An 18783-nucleotide genomic window follows, 5' to 3' on the forward strand; every position below is an offset into this window, starting at 1 on the left:
TCGAAGCAATATCTATTCTATAGGGCCCTCTTCTGACCCACCTCTTTTTTTTGGGGGGGGGGGAGAGGGGGCTGCACTGCGAGGCTTGTGGGATCTTAGTCCCCCACCCAGGGATTAAACCCACACTCTTGACAGTGAAAGTGGAAAGTCCTAACCACTGGACCAGCAGGGAACTCCCTCTGGTGTCTCTTAAGTCACTCCATGTAAGTGTCCGCCCTCTCTGTCATAAGCTTGAATCCTAGCCCAAGCCGAGACTTCAGTGAGGGGTGCCTCCCTGGGCACAGAAGACTGACTGGGGAAGCAGGTGTGGTCTGCACAAGCCCGGGTGGCCTGGAGGCTGGCACTCCCATAGGCCATGTTGGCAGCAATGCTGTAACCCTGACACCTATGCCGTGAGTTCACCAGGCACCTTCACATCCGTAAGCAGCCTGAAGAGGGCTATGGGTTCTGCTTTACTAACAAGATGGGTAATAATGTCCAAAGGGGCGGGGGTAGGCTTAGAAGCAGAGCCCAGTTCTAAGAACCTGCCTAGTTCTAGCTCAGGACCCACTGCACAGAACCAGCAATGCAGACTGGCGAGGCAGAAACTAAGCCATTTCTGGCACTGTGTCCTTGGTGCTGCCTCTAAGCAGAGTGAAGTTGTGAGAGGTGGCCTTCAAGGTCCTGATGTAGCTTTGCCACTGAGCCCTATGTGACCTGGGACAAGTGTTTTGCTCTCTGTGCTTCAGTTTTCCCAAGTATACTGTGACTATATCACACTAGAGACTGCCCTTCCAGAGAGCATGTATCATGAGAAATACATCTGGGGACCCTCAGAGATGAGGCAGCACTGCACCCCACTATCAAGGTGGGAGCACAGAGGCTCTGAACCCTCAGAGACCTGGCCAGGCTCACATAAGCAGGATGGGGTCCCAGCTCCTCAATTTCTTGGGCCCTGCCCTTGCCTCTGCTCCACGAGAAGGGCTGTATAAAGCTCTTCTCCATCTAATACATAACTCTCCTGGGTGTGGCTGTAGGATAGGAAATAAAACTTTATTGTGTCAGTTCAAAAGTCCCATGCCATCCAGTCCTCGTGTCCCGTCCGTGCAGTGGGCGGGCTCCCCTGCACACCCTGAGGCTGTATAGGGGTGGGGTCAGTCCCCTGCTCTCCTTCCCCTCCCCCTGCTCAGGCCCCACCCACCTGAGTTAGAGTTATGTCAGCAACGCCTGGCGCAGCATCTGCTTCTTCTGGGGTGTGAGGCGGGTGGGGAACTGGATGTCGAAGTAAATGAAGAGGTCCCCCTTCTTGGTGGGGTCCTCTGGCAGTGGCATCCCCTCCCCTGGCACCTTCTTGAAGTACTTGGGGCTGAGACAGGGGAGGATGAAAGAAGGGAACTCAGAGGGCACCAGAGCCAGACATCTGCCCCTGCTCACATAACCTCAGGCATGCAGCAGTCACCAGCTTCTAGAACCAGTGGCAGGGGAGAGGAGACTGGCTTGTTCCAGACAGCTTGCTCCCTGGAAATCCATTTACACTGAATCTCTGATTCTGGAATCTCTGATGGAGGATTCCGGGAATCTCATTTAGATGGAAAACAGGACAAGGAGGGAAGGAAAGTGAGCAGACCCTGATTGGAGTGGGGTGTGCTCAGTTGCCAAGCTTCCCACACAGAGGACCTTGCTGGGGAAAGGGCTTGGAAATTCTAGAGGATGAAGACAACAGGGATTTCCTAACACTGGGGGCCTCTAGCCTCCACCATGACTTCATGCAAGTAAGAAAAAGCACTCCATTTGTCAAATGAATGCAGCCCACAGCTTAGCCAGAGTGGGGGCTGGATTTCAATCCTTCTCACCCCCCTTGAGCTGGGTGCCACCTGAACAACTGTACCAGGCAAGCCTCTAAGGACCAGGAAGCCCTTTCCCGTCTATTGGGGCCCAAGTAAATGGACTCACTGGACGATGTCATTGATGGGGATGTTGAGCAGACGGTCATCTAGGGTCTTCACCTCTACGGTGCAGCAGGTCAGAGCCTAGGGGACATGAAGGCCCAAAGTGGGAGTGGTCCCTATGTCCATTCTGTTTAGAAGGTACTTTACGAGACTATCTGACGCCAGGCTCTAAGCTGGACCTCAAGGAGACAAAAGGATGTTCAAGGACTAACAGGTGAGTGAGCTGAGCAATAACCTGCCCTCAGGAGTTCACAGTCTGGGAGAAAAGAATGACATTGATATATGTTACGATAGATGGAGATGGGTTGGTGGAGCCCAGGTGATTTGCCCACCCTTTGCTCCTCTACTTTGCCCACTCACCTTGCCCAAGGGGATGGAGTTCACAAAAAAGAGGTTGTCATTCTCCCTGCGGAAGCGAGGGTGTAGCTTCTCTTTTACAATGAAGATGATGTCGGCTGGGATGATGTTGGGACCCTGGGCAGGGGAGGCCAAGGGGAGACAAGGACTAATTGGCTATGGACCTTGGCCAAGTTCCTGTCTCTATTGTTTCCAAATCTTCATCTGAACAACAAGATTAGACCAGTTTTTTCTGGAAGGGCCTTTCCATTTTGGCCTTAGAAAAAAACCTACCCCAAGGACTATACACACCCACTCCCCGCCCATCACCCTCCCCTTGCCATTACTCTGCAGCCCAAGCAGATGCAACAGCTGGAGGGCAGAATACTGGGTTGGGGTCAGAGTACTGCCTGCAAGACTGTCCTGCCAAGCTTCATTAAGTCCCAGAACTCTGCTGGAACTCCTATGGGAGTTCGAACAGAGGAATAAGACTGGCCCCTACCCACCAGGGCTTCCAGTCTAGGGGAAATGGACACAGTGAATCCTCAAGACTGAGATAAAAGGAACCCAGAGGTGGGAGCTCAGAGAGAGGTCAGGGAAGGCTGCCTGGAGAGGGGAGCTTTAGAACTGGGTGGGTTTTTTGTTTTAATTTAATTTTATTTATTTGGCTGTGCTGGGTCTTGGTTTTGCGACATGTGGAATCTAGTTCCCTGACCAGGGATGGAACCTGGGCCCCCTGCACTGGGAATGCAGAGTACTAGCCACTAGACCACTAGGCAAGTCCTTTGAGGTAGGTTTTGAAGTGGGTTTTCAGAAGTAGGTGTTTCATAAGTGAGAAAGAAGCAAGAGATATGGGCAGAGGAATTCATCTCTCTGGCTCCAAAGATAACATCATTCCTTCTCTTTTCAGAATTTGAGGAATCAGCACGCTTTGGACAATAATTTTATATTTTTATTTAAATAAGTAATTTAAAATTATTATAAATAAATGGCTTCTGAGTAGCTCCTACAATTGGGCTTTACTCAGAGAAACACACAAGAAAATCAGGAAGGGTACTTCCCTATGTTCCAGTGTCCAAGATTCCACATTCCCAATGCAGGGTCCTGGGTTTGATTCTTGCTCAGGGAACTAGATCCCACATGCTGCAACTAAGACCCAGCACAGCCAAATAAGTAAATAATTTTTTGAAAAGAAAATCAGAGCACTGATGTTAGGACTGGGATCTCCTTTCAGCTCTGGTGCTCTTGCCCTGGGCAAGTCCCTTCTCTCTCTGGGCCTGTTTCTCACTCTGCAAAATGAGAAGTCCTGGGTGACCCACTAACTGAGGCACTGTGAGTGCCCCTCAGAAGGGGCATTAGGGATCAGCTCATCTCCCCTGCAGACTGGTCTCCCTTCCAGACCAGGGCTCCCAGGGGCCTCGTTCCTCCTCAGTCTTCCCATCACACGAACCCAGGTAACTGACCTTAGACAGCTTTCCCAACCCTCACCTGGTCCCCTTCCTTCTCGAAGGTGATACGTGTGCCCTGCCTCCAACCAGGCTTTACATCGATAGTGAGGATCTTGTCTTTGATGGTAGAGGAGTACCCATCCTCGTTCAGCACCTGTAATGAGATGATGGGGAAGGAGGTAGGCTCAGGATTTCCCAGCTGGCTTTAACACACATGAAAGATGCTCCATGGGATCTGTGCACAGCTCAGTCCTCCAGCACCGGGGAGAACCTGTCTGAGCCATCCCAACTCGCATCCTATGTTCCACTGGAATCAAGAACTTATGATTCCAGGATGGCAGGATATGTTATGGGGTTGGGGCCTGAGGTGCCAAGCATTCCCCGTGAGTTGATCAAGGTCACAACTCCAGCCCTAGAAATTACGTGGTCTTAGTGACTAACAGACACACGGCGAACGCGCACTCACTTGCTCTCCCCCGCAGAGGCTCTGACCTGGAGCCTCTGCCAGATCTCTTAATCCCAAAGGGAAAAAAACGGAGGGCAACATGTCTTAGCCTCTCCCAAAGCATTCCTCTGTCATCCATCTATTTCCCAGTCACATGCCCAGATGGGTGCCCTCCCTCCATGGAAATCATGGCTGTGGCTGGCATCTCCTCTGCTGGGCAGATGTGTGAGGAGTGTTGCTTGGGTGCCTAGCACAGGGCTGGACCAAGGGACAGGGCCAGGATGGGGTCTGGGACCTGACGCACTGAGGGTCTTCTTCAACCAATCCCCTTGGGAAACATGCCGTGGCCCACCCTCCATGCCCACACAGCTCCTTCTTACTCCTGAGGCAAACACCCAGAAGAAACCTGCAGGGGACCATCAGGAAACACCCAGAAGGCAGAATTCACAGGAGACTCCTCCTGTCCAGAGCCTTCCCACTTCCCTCAGGGATGGGGCTGAGCTGAGAAGGGAAAGAGTTGGTCCCCGTTAGGAAAGCACACAGAGGGGACTCCTACAGGAGGAAAGAGCCAGACTAAAACCCTCAACTGTCCCTTCCAAACGTCAGATTCTAGAATTCTACCTTCCTAGGGCTCCAAATCTAAGATTCTATGCTTCTGTAAGACCATAGCTGAGGTCTCCACTTAGGATCAGGGAGGAGGTGACCAGTAGGGTTGGAGGGGATAGAAGATGGCTCCTAAGTACTTACCCTTCGGGAGATCTTAATTTTCTTGGTGCAGCCAAAAAATAGGTCCTCCAAGGACAGGTAGAGGTCTCGTTCGATTGGAGGATCCTGTTTCTTGACCCCTCGGCCCCGGAGCCCCCCAAATTTCAAGTCTACCTCGTTTCCTTCTGCATCAAAAAACTCTGCAGGAGGTGGGGAGAGGTGAGGAGTAAGAGAAATTACGTCCAGAAACTCAGATTCATAGACTGTCCCTCACCTCTTCAGTCCCCAAGTGTAATACCTAGCCTCCCATTCCCACCTCACAGATTGGAGGCCTGCTTGGCCAGGCCAATGTGCTGCCCTTGTAATAGGGAAGCACCTTTGTATTCTATTCCAAGGTAATCACTAAAGCGATATTGCTTGTAAGCTTAAATTATACATAAAAGCCCATCTCTGGGAAAAGGAAATGGCTACCCACTTTAGTATTCTTGCCTGGGAAATCCCACAGACAGAGGAGCCTGGTGGGCTACAGTCCATGGGGTTGCAAAGAGTCGGACACAACTTAGCAACTAAACTGGCAACCCCGCCTCCCAGGTGATGAACATTAAGGTAAAATGCCTTTGCTCCGCTCACAGGAGACATGCTGACCAGGCTCATCTATGAATGACTTCAGGGAGGAAGAAATGAACACATCCTCTCCTGAGGCTGACCGAAACTAGGAGATGTTTGACTTTCAGTTCAGTTCAGTTGCTCAGTCATGTCTGACTCTTTGCGACCCCGTGAACTGCAGCATGCCAGGCCTCCCTGTCCATCACCAACTCCCGGAATTTACCCAAATTCATGTCCATTGAGTTGGTGATGCCATCCAGCCATCTCATCCTCTGTCGTCCCCTTCTCCTCCTGCCCTCAATCTTTCCCAGCATCAGGGTTTTTTCTAATGAGTCAGCTCTTCGTATCAGGTGGCCAAAATATTGGAGTTTCAGCTTCAACATCAGTCCTTCCAATGAAAACCCAGGACTGATCTCCTTTAGGATGGACTGGTTGGATCTTGTTGCAGTTCAAGGGACTCTCAAGAGTCTTCTCCAATACCACAGTTCAAAAGCATCAATTCTTCAATGTTCAGCTTTCTTTATAGTTCAACTCTCACATCCATACATGACCACTGGAAAAACCATAGCCTTGACTAGACGAACCTTTGTTGGCAAAGTAATGTCTCTGCTTTTTAATATGCTAAGTTGGTCATAACTTTCCTTCCAAGGAATAAGTGTCTTTTAATTTCATGGCTGCAGTCACCATCTGCAGTGATTTTGGAGCCCAAAAAATAAAGTCAGCCACTGTTTCCACTGTTTCTCCATCTATTTTCCATGAAGTGGTGGGACTGGATGCTATGATTCTAGTTTTCTGAATGTTGAGCTTTAAGCCAACTTTTTCACTCTCCTCTTTCACTTTCATCAAGAGGCTCTTTAGTTCTTCTTTACTTTCTGCCATAAGGGTGGTATCATCTGCATATCTGAGGTTACTGATATTTCTCCCGGCAATCTTGATTCCAGCTTGTGCTTCTTCCAGCCCAGCGTTTCTCATGATGTACTCTGCATATAAGTTAAATAGGCAGGGTGACAGTATACAGCCTTGATGAACTCCTTTTCCTATTTGGAACCAGTCTGTTGTTCCATGTCCAGTTCTAACTGTTGCTTCCTGACCTGCATACAGGTTTCTCAAGAGGCAGGTCAGGTGGTCTGGTATTCCCATCTCCTTCAGAATTGTCCACAGTTTGTTTGATCCACACAGTCAAAGCCTTTGGCATAGTCATGTTTGACTTTACTCCTCCCCTTTTAGTATACAGGAAGGCTGAATTCTAACTCAGGCAAGATGGTTCTTTGGGACAATGGGTCCCACCATCTTCTTGGTCTGCTGACTTTGCAAATAAAGTTGCTATTCCTTGCCCTAACAACCCATCTGTTAATTTACTGGCTTGTCCTGAAGTGAGCAGAACAAGCTTGGACTCAGTAAATCCTCAATTGCAGATCCAAGATAACCATCTCTTGAGGCTCTCCACTGCTTCATCCTCCTCCTTAGACTCCCTTCCCCCACACTTCCCTACCTACCAGCCCACCCCTCCCCTCCCCCAACTTCGGGCCAGTGCTCCTTGACTCTGGCTGCCTCAGGAGAGAGAGGAGTGTCCTCTGGTGGCAGCAGTTGGTAGTGCCAGAAATGACCTGTTAGCTTTTGTGGAAGAAGGGTCACAGCATGCAATCCTCCCTATCCTCCCCCAGACTTCATTTCTCCTCACTGTTCATCCCAGCTCAAGCCCACTGCAGATCTCAGACTCAAGTTCCTATGAAGTCAACAGCCGAGACAGGGGAGAGGCAGGGTCAATCACTAACCAGTTAGAGAGGTCACCAAGATCTCCCCAAACTCCTCTTTCCTCAACTTCTTCTACCCCTGCCCAGCTCTATGCTGTACACTGGAATCTTATATGCAACTATTGAAATAAATAAGGAAGATCTGTATGTAATATAATGTATAATAAGAGAATCTCTAAGATACAAGTGAAAAAAATCAGTGTAAACAGTGTGGTCCCATTTCCTTAACAAGATGAAAGGCTATGTGAAAATAAATATAAGCTCATAAATGCACAGAATATTTCTAGAAGGATACATAAATTGTAACAATGAGTGGCTACTTCTGGGGGAAGGAATGGAGTGCTGAAATTTATTTCTTTTTCAATAAATAGTGGTTTAAAAAAATATATATATATGGGGCTTTCCAGGTGGCTCAATGATAAAGCAGAGAAGGCAATGGCACCCCACTCCAGTACTCTTGCCTGGAAAATCCCATGGACGGAGGAGTCTTGTGGGCTGCAGTCCATGGGGTTGCTAAGTAGGACACGACTGAGCGACTTCACTTTCACTTCTCACTTTCATGCATTGGAGAAGGAAATGGCAACCCACTCCAGTGTTCTTGCCTGGAGAATCCCAGGGACAGGGGAGCCTGGTGGGCTGCTGTCTATGGGGTCACACAGAGTCAGACACGACTGAAGCGACTTAGCAGCAGCAGCAGTGATAAAGAATCCACCTGCCAATGTAGGAGACAACAGGAGATGTGGGTTTGATCCTTGGATCAGGAAGATCTCCTGGAGAAGGAAATGGCAACCCATGCCAGTATTCTTGCCTGGGAAATCCCATGAACATAGAAACCTGGTGGGCGACAGTCCACAGGGTCACAGTTGGACACGACTTAGCGACTGAGCATGGATGAGCACACACACACATTATATATATATATATTTCTTAAAGTAAACAAAACTACTCAAAGAAAATCATCTTCTACAGCTACATCCTTCTGTAGTAAGGCAGAGGGGCAGGCAGGGCCTCTTACCATTAAAGGGGTTATCTCCTCCAAAGAACTCATGGAAAACCTTTTCTGGGTTGCCATGGAAGACGTAACCAGTTGTCCATGGGGTCTGCGATCCAAACTCCAGAGGAATTCCGCCCTTCAGACCCTCCTCTCCAAACTTGTCATAGATGCCTCTTTTCACAGCTGTGGATATGCGTCACCTTGAGAAGGGGCCAGCATGGGGGCTAAGAGAGCTGGAGGGCTGGGAAGCCAGAGGATATGGGGCAGGGAGGAAGAAGCAGGGTGAAAACAGCCTTATTTCTAAAGTGCCTGCTGTCTGGAAGTCTTTGGAGAGAGACACTAGAAGTTAGGGATTTAATTTCATCCTGGGTGGACCTACGTAAGGCCCCATAGCCCAGAGGAGAGATGAGAAAAACTGAAACTTGCTGGGGAGGGTTGGGGATTGGAGAAGAAACCAGGAGACTGAGGGTCGGGCTATCATGCTGGGGTTTGGTTTAACTCAGTCATTACAGCTACTGTCTGGTGTGGGTAAATACAGTCCTAGCGCCTTGAGACTGTAGGATATGAGAAGTCAAGAGCTGCCAAATTCTAGAGCTTGGAAATCTTAAGAGTCCGAAGTCCTGAAAACCTGGGGCTGAGGAAACTTTAATGATCTTCTGGCCACTCTTCTGCACACAGAAGGCTGTATCCACACAGCCTCCAGGACAGTATTTAGGGAACCCACGTGGGCACTGCACGCCACAGAGGCAAGGATCTCTTTCCCCAGGCTTCAGGTTGCCACAGCAGAGCGAGATTTCCTAATCACAGACCTCTCTCTGTCCCTTGGTACTTATGCTGTCCTCAGGGAGAGAGAGATTTGGCTTCTTGGTACTCTGGGAATAACTGGGTATGTCTGTCTCAGCCTTAGCCTTCTTCCCTGGGCAGCAAGCATCTCACTTTGCATCCCTGCAGGGGACAAGTGAGGCCTGGGGGGTGTTGGGGAGCCCCTGCCCTGGGTCCCGCACTGCTGAGACAGGAAGCAGGTCAGCCTAATCTGGGGGCTCTCCACACCATGTCCTCCACCTTAGCTTGTGTCTACTTTGTTTAGATTCTGGGCCAGGAAGAGGAATGCTTGCTCTCCATTGGGCCCCCTCAGAAAGCCTGACACTCTTCTGAGTGAGGAATGACATTAAAGGAGAAGGGGGACAGAGGAACCACCCTCACGCTCAGCCCCAGTCACTCACGGTCGCTCAGCACATCGTAGGCCTCTGCTATTTGCCTGAATGTCTCCACTGCACCTGGCTCAATGGACCTCAGCGGGTGGTTCTTAAGGGCAAGTTTCCGGTACCTAGAGAAGAAGGATTAATACCTTGAGGCACAGTCCAAGGCTCAGAGCCGGCTCTGCTGTCGGCTGCCTGCCATTTGTACAGAACCTGAAGTGGAAAAGCTGAGTATCTTTGGCTCCAAGTTTTCCTTTGTCCCTTACACCCCTGTTCCAGTGAAAACTCACACTGGCTTTTTGGTCTAGATAATGTTTTCTTTTTGCCTCTTCATTTCCACAACTATTGCAGAACCATGTCTTCCTATTTCCAGTCCCGCCCCACCCCCTCCAGTTTATTCTGTGTGCTGCCACCAGTTTGATTTCTTTCTCTCTTTTTTGTTAACTTGCCCTTTTAAAATGCTCCCTGACCAAGTCTCTCTCCTGCCTGAACCCTTCACTGGTTCCTCCTTTGTCTTTTTTTTTCTTCAAGAAGTCAGGATTCAAATCTCATGCAGCTCCAGAGTTTCTCTCTTTTTAAAACAACAAAAAAATTTTTTAAATATTTATCTGGTTGTACTGACATGAGAAATCTTTAATCTTCATTTTGGCACTTGAGATCTTTTAAATGATGCTTTCAAACTCTCAGTTGCAGCCTGTAGGATCTAGTTCCCTGATCAGGGATCAAACCTGGGCCCCCTGCATTAGGAGTGTGGAGTCTTAGCCACTGGACCACTAGGGAAATCCCATAAAAACTTAAAAAAAAATTTTTTTTTTTTGGCCATACTGCACAAACCAGGGATTAAACCCAGGCCATGGCAGTGAAAGTGCTGAATCCTAATCACTAGGCCACCAAGGAAATCCCCGCCCTTTGAATTCAGTATAAAACCCAAATGTCTCTAAGATTCGATTCCTCCTTCTCACTCTGCCCTTCTCACTCACTCCCCTTCCCTGCTGCCACAAGCGCTCCGCAGTTCTTCTCTCCAGGCTCCATACTCTGCACACTGCACTGCTCATGCCTTCAACACTCTCCTGCTTTTACCTGGAATGATTAACCCTCTCCAGCCCCCTTCATCTCCTCCTGGCAAATATTTATTCATCTTTCCACATTCAACTCAGGGGTCCGCTCCTCAAGGATGCCTTCCCTGACTGCAGCCTCCATTCTAGATTAGATTTCCTTTCCAGCAGCGCCAGTGCCTTTGATGCTGGTATTTAGCACACAGTGCTCCAGCCGTTTGATGGGTCTGTCTCTCCCACCAGCCTGTGAGTGAGTCCCTCCAGCTGCTGTGTCCAGTTCTGCGTCCTCAGTGCCTCTCACCAAGTGCGATGAGTAAATGAATGACATGAACTCAGCATTCCACAAGGCAGCCCATTTTGCTGTGGGACCACTTTGACTCTTAAGTAACACTTTTCTTACTGAGCTGGGTCTGCTGTTCTGCAACTCTGTCTCTATCCACAAGGGTCATAGTTCTGCCATGAGGCCTTACAGATAGAATCTGCTCTACCTTGAAAGACTTCAAGGCAATTGTCACATCCTCCCTGAAAGTCCTAAATCAGCCCTTCTCACTTACAAAGGCTGTAGTTAAGTATGAGACTTGCAATAAAACTCTAACAGTGAGTAAAAGTAATGAGGTTTGAGAAGAGTTCAGTTTTTCATATAAACTTGAGGGATTTTAAGATGATGCTTGTGGCACCTGCTTTCCTGAATGGGAGAGAAAGGGGTGAAGTCACAGCCTAGACGTGGCAGCCTAAAATGAATAAGAAGTTAATAGCTGGGTGATTAGGAATCACTTTGTTACTTTTCTTCATTATATGTTTAATCTTTTGGGGGTGTGTGTGTGTCAAAATCTAGGTACTCCCATAAGGGAGTGTCTCAAACAAGTGATTCATGCTTTAAGAGTTGTTTCAGGGAAGAAGGGTTAAAAACCATCATTTAGAACATAAATTGTTTTTTTAATCACTCTTTATAAGACATGGTTTCAGATGCAAATGACTGTTCTGCATTTTCATCTCATTATCTCATATAATTCTATTTCAGTACCACAACAACTTTTTTTTTTTCTTTGAGAGATGGGAAGACTGAGGTTCAGAAAGGTTAAGTAATTTGCCCAGGTCCTACAGCTAGCAGGTGAGAGAACCTAGGTTCAAACCTGGCTCTTTCTAATGCTTCAGTCAGTTCAATTCAGTCGCTCAGTCGTGTCTGACTCTTTGCGACTCCATGGACTGCAGCATGCCAGGTTTCCGTGTCCATTTCCAACTCCTGGAGTTTACTCAAACTCATGTCCATTGAGTCAAAGATGCCATCCAACCATCTCATCCTCTGTTGTCCCCTTCTCCTCCCACCTTCAATCTTTCCCAGCATCAGGGTCTTTTCCAATGAGTCAGTTCTTCCCATCAGGTGGCCAAAGTATTGGAGTTTCAGCTTCAATATCAGTCCTTCCAATGAATATTCAAGACTGATTTCCTTTAGGATGGACTGGTTGGATCTCCTTGCAGTCCAAGTGACTCTCAAGAGTCTTCTCCAACACCCCAGTTCAAAAGCATTAATTCTTCTGAGCTCAGCTTTCTTTATAGTCCAACTCTCACATCCATACATGACTACTGGAAAAACCATACCTTTGACTAAATGGACCTTTGTTGGCAAAGTAATATCTCTGCTTTTAAATATGCTGCCTAGGTTGGTCATAGGTTTCCTTCCAAGGAACAAGCATCTTTTAATTTCATGGCTGTAGTCACCATCTGCAGTGATTTGGGAGCCCCCCAAAATAAAGTCTCTCACTGTTTCCATTGTTTCCCCATGGAAACAACGCTTCTAATGCTTAGGTTGGGCTCATCTTTCTGCTTTCCAACTGCCCTTTCTCCTTGTGACATTTCCCTAGACAGGTCTCACTGGCCAACCAAATGTTATGAACAGTGGATGACATCACAGACTATCCTGAATTGTTCTCTAATTGATTCATGAGTTTGTGTCTTATTTCTCAACCACACTGTAGACTCTCTCCAGTTAGCTCACTGAGATCCCTTACTGGAGGTGATCCATAGTAGGCAACAATAGTAGGCAAAGTGTCTGAATACTGGCTCTGCCGGTTACTAGGCACATGGTCCTGGGATAATAATGGTACCTACCACTCAGGCTGTTGTGAGGATTAAATGAAATGATAGAAGGTTCTCAGAACAGCATCTGCACAATTCAATGGGGTGTAGCTATTGTCACTAGTCCATTATCCTAAATTCATCCCTTTTTCTTTACCCTACGATGATCCAATTAATAAATAAGTCCATTCTCTCTTCTCTCTCCAGCTCACTGCCCTGCTTCAAGCCTCATCTTTTTGCCTTGATTATTGTGACAACCACTGAAGGGGTCTGTCTCTTCCCAATATAGCTTCCACATGCCCTGTATGTCCCCTTTTGTAACATTCATCAAGCTTACTGTGACTTATTCAACATCTGTATTCATCAACAAAATTAAGCTGCACGTCTGATTCACAGTTGTATCTCCAGCTGCTGAGACCACACTGAACCCACATAATATTCACCAAAAAACATTTTTTCAGAAAAATGTTCTGATTCCCGCCCCAGATTTCTCAGAAATATCACAAAGTCCCCGAGACTTGATGTAACTATTCAGAAATGGGATTTATTCAATACCCATCTACCATGTGACAGTAGAATAAAATCTGTAATACATCTACCTGGCCAGGTCACTCTCCTGTTCTCAATCATGTGGGTCTCTACAATATTAAGGGTAAAGTCTCCTTTGTTCTCATTTTATTGCTAGGAAGACCACGGTACCCAGGAGAGCAGACAGGGCATAGAGGGTAAGGGATGATGAATTGGGAACCCTGACCCAACCCAAAGCCAGGATGTGGGTGTGCAAGAAGTAAGAGAAGGAACATGGTTTACCTTGCCTGCCCTAAACTGTGTAGGAAAGTTCACTTTGGAAGAGATGAGGGTGGGGCCCGTCCCAGCACAACCCAAAAGCTTTGCTCCTGCCCCAACTTACGCATTCTTGATCTGAGCATCTTCTGAATTGCGAGTGATCTGGAGCACAGAGTAATAATCCTGGCCCATGGCTGGCTGGTTGTCAGTCGGTGGATAGTCCTGACTCCAGCGGCAGGTCTGTTAGTCTGCATTCCTTGGTTGCTCCTGACAACCGCACAGGGGCACTCTGGGAGTTGTAGTCCTTCCTTCCTAAGCAAACCCCCTTCTCACCTGTTCCTGTAGAGGCGGGATTGAGAGAACTAGGACTGGCTCTGTGAGCCTGATAAGAAACCAGAGTTTCTAGGGAGAGTAGAAATTGGTTTTAATTAAGTTTTCAGAACAAACAGATTGGGCTATTTTTAAAAAATAAATCTTTATTTTAGAATGTTTTCAGATTTTCAGGAAAGGTGTGAAGATAGCATTCTCATATGCCTCACACCAGGCTTCCCTTATCATAAACACATTACACAAGAATGGTACGTTTGTCAGAAATAATAACCCATATCCATACATAATCTATGGGGGCTTCCCAGGTGGCACCAGTGGTAAAGAATCCACCCAGAAATGTAGACGACACAAGAGAGGTGAGTTCGATCCCTGGGTCAGGAAGATCCTCTGGAGTAGGAAATGGCACTCCACTCCAGTACTCTTGCCTGAAAAATTTACATGGGCAGAGAAGCCTGGTAGGTTACAGTCCATGGGGTCGCAAAAAGTCAGACATAACTGAGCGGCTGAGCACATACATAATCTATAACATAACCCCATACTTTATTCAGATTTCCTAGTTTTCACCCTAGTGAAAAAAGCCCTAGGGTTTTTTTTTTTTTTCTTTCCTGTTTCAGGATCTGATTCAGGAAATAACATTACAATTACTTGTCATGTTTCCTTAGGCTCCTCTTGTTTATGGCTATTTCTCAAAATTTCCATGTTTTTGATGACTTTGACAGTTTGAGAGTATTGGTCAGGTATTTTGTGGAGTGTCTCTCAATTGGATTTGTTTGATGATTTTCTTATGATTTACACTGGGGCTGGGGTGCTTTTGGAAGGAAGACCACACAGGTAAAGTGCTGTCCTCATCCCATCAGGTCAAAGGTGTGTACCATCACGACTTATCGCTGAAGACGTTGACCTTCCTTGATCACCTGCTGAGGCAGTGTTTCTCAGGTTTACCCATTTCTGGCTTGTACTCTTTGGAAGGAAGTCATTTCATAACCCGCCGTTAAAGAGCGGGGAGTTCCATTGCACCTCCTTGAGGGCAGCGGTGCCGTTTTCCTCTCAGTCACTCACACCCAGCCACCAAGCTCAGACCATTTTACCTCCTAGACACCTCTCAAGCTCCTGCTCTGCTTGTCCTTCTCCTAGCCATGGCCTTGCTTGGCTTTCTTCTCTCAGCAAGGCCACCATGACTTCCTCCCTGTCCTGCCACCTTATCTCTACCCTGCCAAGACCTCACTCCACTGACTACCCAGTTAATCCAAGCTGTTCATCCTGGCACACACTCTGTGATCTGCCCCCTCATACTTGCTCTTACCTCTCACACCCACCTGTAGCACCAGCAAATGCCCAACTAACCATTCTCTCTCTCATACTCACCTGTGCTGCCGGCTCTGCTCAGGCCCTCCCCACCACACCCACCACAGACCCTGGCTTCAGCCCAGATATTTTTTTCTTATGAAATAGTCTACATGCACAAGAGTAGCATTAGAATATTTGTTATTGAAGGACAGTTGCCCCTGTGTTCCCCTCCCTACTTATCATTCTCTTGCTCTATTATTTTATTAGTGAGTTGGCCAAAAAGTCTGTTCAGGTTTTTCCAAATCATTGAAGAGAAAAACTAGAATGAACTTTTTGGCCAACCCAATACTATGCCTTGTATCTGGTAGTGTACTGGTAAATGTTTAACAAGCTTGCCAGAAGGAAAAAAAAAAAAAAAAAAAAACAGCCCTGAATTATAGCACGTACCAATTCCTCTCAGGTTGGCACAAGCCATCTCCACATACTGTTGCATGTATCCCAAACATATTTACCTTTTCATATTTTTAAACTTTCTAGAAATGGTGTAATCTATGCAAATGGTATGTTGGTGCATGTGTATGACACCTTCATAGTGGCTGTTTAGCATTCACTGCTGATCCTGAATATTTGGGCATGTGTGTCAACTCTGCAAGATAATGTCAGTTTTCTGATGTGGAGCTTCTAATTTACAATGGCAATGTAGTAGTATGTGTGAGTTCCTTTTTGCTCCACATTCTCACAATTCTTGGTGTCAAAGTTTTAAATGTTTGCTGATCTAGGTGTGAAATAGCATCTCACTGTGGATTTTAAGTTGCATTTCTTGGCCGAGGTCTTTTCATTTTTATTGCCAATTTTTTTCTTCGTTGTGAAATGCCTATTTACATCTTTTGTCCATTGTCTTTCTGGGCTGTCCTTTTTTAGAAAATTGATTTTTTTACTCTTTGTTTTATGTTTCTTTGTTGATAATATAAAATACAAACCCCTTCCACCTTGGAGCTTGTCTTTTACCATTTTTTTTAATGGGGTCAAATTTATCAATCTGTTTCTTTTGGGTTCTACTTTTTGTGTCTAGTTTAAGAAATATTCCCTATACAAGGTCATAAAGATCTTCACCTGTATATTCTTCCAAAAGTCCATTTGACTTTTAAGTCTTTAATCCACTTAGAACTTATTTTTCTGTATATGGTTCCATGTAGGTTTTTTTCTTTTCGATATCCCATTGTTCCAGAACCATTCATTCAACAGTCTGTTGTTTTCCCACAAGTCCGTATGACTGCTGTGTTAAATACAGACATTACACAAATGTATGGTTTGTATCTGGACTACTGCTACTGCTCCAGGGGTCTGTCCCTGAGTCAGCCCCTCACTACAGCCCTTCCTCTTCTCCTCCTTCTTCCTCAGGAGTAATTTCTCCAGGTACTTAGCCTCCTATTCCTCTCAAAGGGAAGTGTGTTATTAAGAAAGGAACTAATATCAGTCATACAGGGAAAGAGAGGTGCTACATTTTAAGACTTTTCTCTCATTGTGGATGGAAAATCTTGATTGTTCCCTGATGACATTCCAGATACTAATGACGGAAAGAACTCTCCTGGGTCCTCTGAAGCCACCTGACTGCAGAGGAGGGCCTGCCTTAAAGTATTGTAGAACTTTCATGTTGTTTGAGGCAAAGGATCTATTTTAGGTATATTTGGAAGTGACAAAACACACTTCTGGAATTGGGTCAAAGGACAGAGAAATCAACTAGAAAGCGAAGAAGTAAAGTGTAGGTGTTGGGTGAGTTGAATGGTCAGAGTGACCATATCTTGATGTTGCTGAGCTCACATGCCATCTGTGTGACTTGAAGAGGTTTACTTAGTGGCCCCGAGTTTAATTTTACTTGAATAAATGGGAGTATTACCTCCACCACTGAGTTGGTGTGAAAATATTAAATAAAACTATACAAAAGCATGTATCACATGGAAGATGCTCCCTTAGCACTGATGCAGCAGAGTCAGAGCCAAATCCTGTTAGCTACTAGTTTTATGACCTTAAAACAATCATTTCTTAGCTATAGTTGTCTGCTTGTAAAATGAACATACAAATATACATAGTTATCTGCTTGTTAAATGAAAACATGGAATTACTCTTTATATTTTTTGCATTGCTGAGCTTTCTCATGGATTTAATTTGCATTTTTATTTAAATACTAATATTGAACATTTTTTCTTTGGTACTGGCCATTTACCTTTTTTTTTTTTCTGGTCATGCAGCTTGTGGGATCTTAGTTCCAAAACCAGGGATCAAACCTGGGCTCCCACAGTGAAAGCGCTAAATTCTAACCACTGGACTGCCAGGGAATTCCCTGTTTTACTCTTATTACCAGAAAAAAAAAAGTTATTAAACTCAGAGGGTTGGGGGAAGGCTTTGCTTTATCTGGGACTGGCTGAATGGAGAGGAAGAAGGAGACTCTAGAGGAACAGCAGGTGTGCAAGGGCTGTGGTGAAAGGGAAGGAGAGGACCTGGGTGGGTGGAGAACTGGTTACTCACAGTGGTATTGAGCAAATAAATGAAAACACTGAGAATTATGAGAGCCAAGCTTCTCATTGTTGGAGAAAGGAGGTACATATGTAGAAGGTGGAGTTGGACTGGAATTGGTGACATCAGTGTGAACTCATGATTTTTAATATATATAGAATGATGGATGTAGAAAGACAGATGTATAGATATACTATCTTCTGACAGGGCCTAGAAGCAATAATACCCCAGGAGTAAAGAGCATATTATTGCCCAGATCTTGATTTCTGAATACAATTCTCCACTAAAAGAAACCAGGGCTATTTAGACAAATGACTGATTCCAGGCCTGGAGTGGGAAATCGTAAGTTGAGACTTGACTATCTTATGGGGCCAGAGAATGTGCAACAGCTCAAAGAAGGATGGAAAAATGTTAAAAGGACATAAGACACAGCTTGGAGGAGCCCCCACTGGCCCAAATGGGACAATTTAAATATCAAAATAAATCACAGTTATAATTATAATGGATTATAATTACAGTATAATTATAATGGATTATAATCTATAGAATAAAAGATGAATCTATGAGTTATTTATAATAATATATCTATGACAAATGAATGAGTGAATGAATAAATAAATCAGGGAGAAGGGAAAGTTCTTCCTTACAGTAGAATGCTGATTATAATTGTAAGGAGAATAATGCAATTAGAAAATCACCATTTGGAAATTATCATACGAATTTGTGATTCAGATAGAAATCATTAAAGAATGCTAAAACTAGTTGATATATGATTGTTGAGGAATAGGATATTTATATAGTCTCAAAGTAGTTCTCCCTCAAATACTTATTAACTTTGCTGTGGAGAAATCTCATAGACACCATTTCAATTTACTTATCATTATCTGACTAAAATAAAAAGGATGGACAAAAACAAGAGTTGGCAAGGACATGGAAAAATTAGAACCCTTATGCTGGTGGGAATGTAAAATGGTGCAGCCACTTTGGAAAATAGTTGGCAGTTTCTCAAAACATTAAACCTAGAGTTACAATATGATCAAACATTTCCACTGTTAAGTATACACCCAATAGAACTAAAAACATACATTCACAGCAGCACTATTCATAGTAGCTAAAAAATGTAAACAACCCAAATGTCTATCATCTGATGAGTGGATTAAAACACTGTAGTATATCCATATAATGTGGATCCATATAATCCATATAATGGTGTATTAGGGTTCTTCAGAGAAACAGAGCCAATAAAGTATGTTTGTGTGCATATAGAGAGATTTAAGGAATTGGCTCATGCAATTATGGAGGCTTAAAGAGTCTAATTTT

General features: G+C 45.5%; 1 protein-coding gene and 1 long non-coding RNA gene across 2 annotated transcripts; one reads left to right on the forward strand and one right to left on the reverse strand.

Moving 5' to 3' along the window:
* Nucleotides 1-1191: 1191 nt before the first annotated feature.
* Nucleotides 1192-17153, reverse strand: DNAJB13 (DnaJ heat shock protein family (Hsp40) member B13). The gene is made up of 8 exons (XM_025266437.3): nucleotides 13457-17153; nucleotides 9440-9543; nucleotides 8238-8399; nucleotides 4905-5062; nucleotides 3753-3866; nucleotides 2289-2402; nucleotides 1933-2009; nucleotides 1192-1345 (listed from the first exon to the last, which is right to left on the reverse strand). Exons 1-8 carry the CDS (start codon nucleotides 13522-13524, stop codon nucleotides 1192-1194), a joined length of 951 nt encoding a protein of 316 aa, XP_025122222.1. The 5' UTR covers nucleotides 13525-17153.
* Nucleotides 1339-5330, forward strand: LOC112579648. Its single transcript, XR_003103935.3, has 2 exons — nucleotides 1339-2142; nucleotides 3175-5330. It is a non-coding gene; the product is annotated as an uncharacterized LOC112579648 (long non-coding RNA).
* Nucleotides 17154-18783: the final 1630 nt, after the last annotated feature.

The sequence above is a fragment of the Bubalus bubalis genome, chromosome 16 (assembly GCF_019923935.1).
Source record: "Bubalus bubalis isolate 160015118507 breed Murrah chromosome 16, NDDB_SH_1, whole genome shotgun sequence".
Lineage (NCBI taxonomy): Eukaryota > Metazoa > Chordata > Mammalia > Artiodactyla > Bovidae > Bubalus > Bubalus bubalis.

What these genes read in the sequence shown, in the direction of transcription:
- DNAJB13 (XM_025266437.3), bottom strand. Translation starts at nt 13,524, where the DNA reads ATGGGCCAGGATTATTACTCTGTGCTCCAGATCACTCGCAATTCAGAA. An exon ending in CTACGATGTGCTGAGCGACC is followed by an intron (nt 8,400 to 9,439) that starts GTGAGTGACTGG and finishes GCATATCCACAG; the next exon opens with CTGTGAAAAGAGGCATCTAT. An exon ending in AGGAGATAACCCCTTTAATG is followed by an intron (nt 5,063 to 8,237) that starts GTAAGAGGCCCT and finishes CACCTCCTGCAG; the next exon opens with AGTTTTTTGATGCAGAAGGA.